The sequence below is a fragment of the Nothobranchius furzeri genome, chromosome 6 (genome assembly GCF_043380555.1).
Source record: "Nothobranchius furzeri strain GRZ-AD chromosome 6, NfurGRZ-RIMD1, whole genome shotgun sequence".
Lineage (NCBI taxonomy): Eukaryota > Metazoa > Chordata > Actinopteri > Cyprinodontiformes > Nothobranchiidae > Nothobranchius > Nothobranchius furzeri.
The window spans coordinates 37,809,788-37,812,716 of NC_091746.1; the positions used below are offsets into that span (position 1 = coordinate 37,809,788).

The window sequence follows — 2,929 nt, forward strand, 5'->3', positions numbered from 1 at the left end:
TCCACAGAAACATCTCTGCTGACTGTGTTGTTTAAACTGGAGAGCTGATAACTGAGATGAGATCACTCTAGCTTTATTTCACTGAACATAGTTCACACTTAACCCACCTTGCTTGCTGGTGGTGTTCAGAGGGACCAGTGGCACCTGTGTAAGGCAGACTCCCTTCTGTCAGAGTGCCACAGGGCAGCTGTGGCTACATTGTAGCTAATCAAGGTGTGAATGTGTGTGTTGTAAAGCATCTTGGGGAGTTCCAGGACTCTAGAAGGCGCTATATCAAATACAGTTTGTCATAAAGGGGTCAAATGTGTTGGTGCAGAGTTTCTCATGCATGTTTTTGGAACATTAAAGTGAGCGCTACAAAGGACAGCAGCTTATTTAGAATTTGTTTAATCCTAACTTCATCATTTTAATAAATAAGAAAACTGCCATTTTCATGTTTCCCCTTGTTTATTTTTTTATAACTCACAGCAGTATTTGAAGCCACACATTTATTTATTGTCAGACTGTTTTTAAAATTCTGGGGATGTGAGGGAATGTGGGGCCTTTTTTATTTGTTAAGCACTTTGAGTTGCATGTATTGCAGGATTAAGTGCTATATAAAGTTGATTTACTAGCATAGATCCTATAGATATCGGAAGCAGGAATGAGTGTACAAAAGTGAAATCTTAAGCCAGAATTATATACTTCTGATAAGCAATAATTATTTAATGTGAAATTAATATTGCTGAGGAATTTAAATGTTGCATAAAAGCATTAGCATGAAATCTTGTTTTAATAGTGTAATGACTATATAAACACTCTGTTTGCAGTGTGATTTACTGTTAATTTATCTGTCTGGGCAAAACTAAGCTTTTTGCCAACTGAGGTCACTCAAAAAAAAACACGTAAAGCATTACAAATTTTAATCCCAACAGATCTGAATGATCCTTTAATTGTTAAACTCCTGGCTGGGATTTGGTCAGACCTACAAGAACCTGAAGTGTTCTAGATATTTATTAGCTCATAATCCAGGAGGAATTAACTGTTTAGGTCAAAATCAGAATTATTTTTCAAATGGGTAAAATGGATTGATCGGGATTAAAAATAAATTTCATAAACTACTCACTCAAACTAAAACTGAATTTTATTATCCTGACACTAGACTTTTATAAGTAATTAAGAACCACAATGTTTCATAATTTTTACAGAAGTTACATTTTAACACTTTAAACATCAATTTTTCTTTTACGTTATTAAGAAGTCAAATAGCATTTTATTTAATTGAGAAACACCTTTACAACATCTTACACCGCCTGACAGATGAAACTTACAATCATAATCATCTTGGAAAAAAATATGAAGAAATTTGATTTTTCCTGCAAAAAAAAAATACACACAACTCACAATTGGGCTTTAAAAACAACAAATTCATGGAGCCTTTCAGGAGTGGGCCTTTACATTTAAAACAAATGTAAGTCCACTTTTACAAATGAATTTTCCAGATTAAACCTGGACTAATAAATACAAGTTGTATTTTATTAAACATGTTCCAAGTGCATCTATTTCCAGAAAAGAACGCTGATCAGAGTTAACAGACTTGTGCTGCATCACAGAGCAATGAGGGTCCAAACATCTCCATGGTCTCTATAACAAGCGATAGATGATCTAGAAATGAGCTGACAGACACTCTGAGGATCCGAGCTTCGTCTGCACTCCACCTCCTGAAACACAGCGACACACGTTCAGAGGGATGAATGGACTCAGCACTGAGAACAGGATGAGGGAGAAAGCCTCACACAGACAGAGTGCTGCCAGAAACGCTCAGCTGTTTGCTTATGCCACCTCTTCTCGGTTCCTGATCAGGAGACAGAGATCGTAAAGCGATGAGCGCCTCGTGGGATGATGGGAAAGGAACATCCAGAGAGCTGCTAGACAATCAAGGAAGACTGTACAACAAGATAGAACCCAAGCATTAAAGCTGGAAAAAAATCTAACTTTTACATGCTCTTATTTTCCATGTATTCGACACTAAAACGACGAGTTCATTTGTTAGATATGTTGGTGTTCTCTAATAAAACTGATCTGTATTCTCCACTTGGTGACACTCAGATTTAAGGTTAAAACGTGTTTTATGATGGTTTCTCCCTAAAAATAAAGAGCCTGGGGATCTGGGGTCCGATCGGAGGGCGTACATCTACCGAAGACAAATTCCTTGTAAATGTAATTTTACTTGGCCAATAAATCTGAAATCTACTGGCGAGATCCAAAACAAACAATTTCAATCATGACAAATGGAGCAGGTAGCACGATTCTAAATATTCAACATCTTCAAAATGTATACACCCAAAATACACACCACCCGCTACACGTGAATTAAATTCACAGAATAAATTCACAGAAAAAGCACGCAAAAGAACAACTGAGCCTCTCCATGACTGTGTTGTTTTAATCGATCTGCAAACTAAAAACTAAAACGATTAAAAACAATAAAAGCCCACAGCTCGTATGTATCTCTGAGGTAAACGTTTGAGCATTAAGTTAAAGGATACAACTCCAGTTTGCCTGCTTCCAAATTTGAATCTCCGCCGGTCGCCATCGCTGTAGTTATGTTTAAGCATGTAAACCGGAAAAGGAAGTGATGTCAACGTGTGGGCTTATGAGGTGCTCCCTCTAGCGACGGGTGGTGGTTCTACAACACAAACAGCAACAGATAGGATGGCATTGGTCTCGGACTGACAAAAAACACTGCTGCTGTTTCAAACAGATGTTGATGAATCGAAGTACAGACAGCGTTGTCCAGCTGTAGATCCACTAAATGAACATCTTGATTTAAAATAACTTAAATAATTCACCCTTTATTCTGTTGCTGCTCAGAAATACTTTATAAAGTCAAATAAATGGGGTTTCTATACCACAGCAGGTCATCCTTTACTCATTCTGCAAAGCTAAC

At 37.3% G+C, this 2,929-nt stretch overlaps 1 protein-coding gene across 2 annotated transcripts; it reads right to left on the reverse strand.

The window, feature by feature from the left end:
* Positions 1-1,232: 1,232 nt before the first annotated feature.
* LOC107394781 (L antigen family member 3-like) lies at positions 1,233-2,610 on the reverse strand. Of its 2 annotated transcripts, none has more exons than XM_015973877.3 (3): positions 2,529-2,610; positions 1,776-1,904; positions 1,233-1,700 (listed from the first exon to the last, which is right to left on the reverse strand). In XM_015973877.3, the coding sequence occupies exons 1-3, from the start codon at positions 2,573-2,575 to the stop codon at positions 1,568-1,570; spliced, it is 309 nt and encodes a 102-aa protein (XP_015829363.3). In that variant the 5' UTR covers positions 2,576-2,610; the 3' UTR covers positions 1,233-1,567. The 2 variants fall into 2 exon arrangements, with proteins under 2 accessions (XP_015829363.3, XP_054600004.2); XM_054744029.2 differs by having other exon boundaries at positions 1,423-1,700; positions 1,782-1,904.
* Between the last annotated feature and the right edge of the window lie 319 nt (positions 2,611-2,929).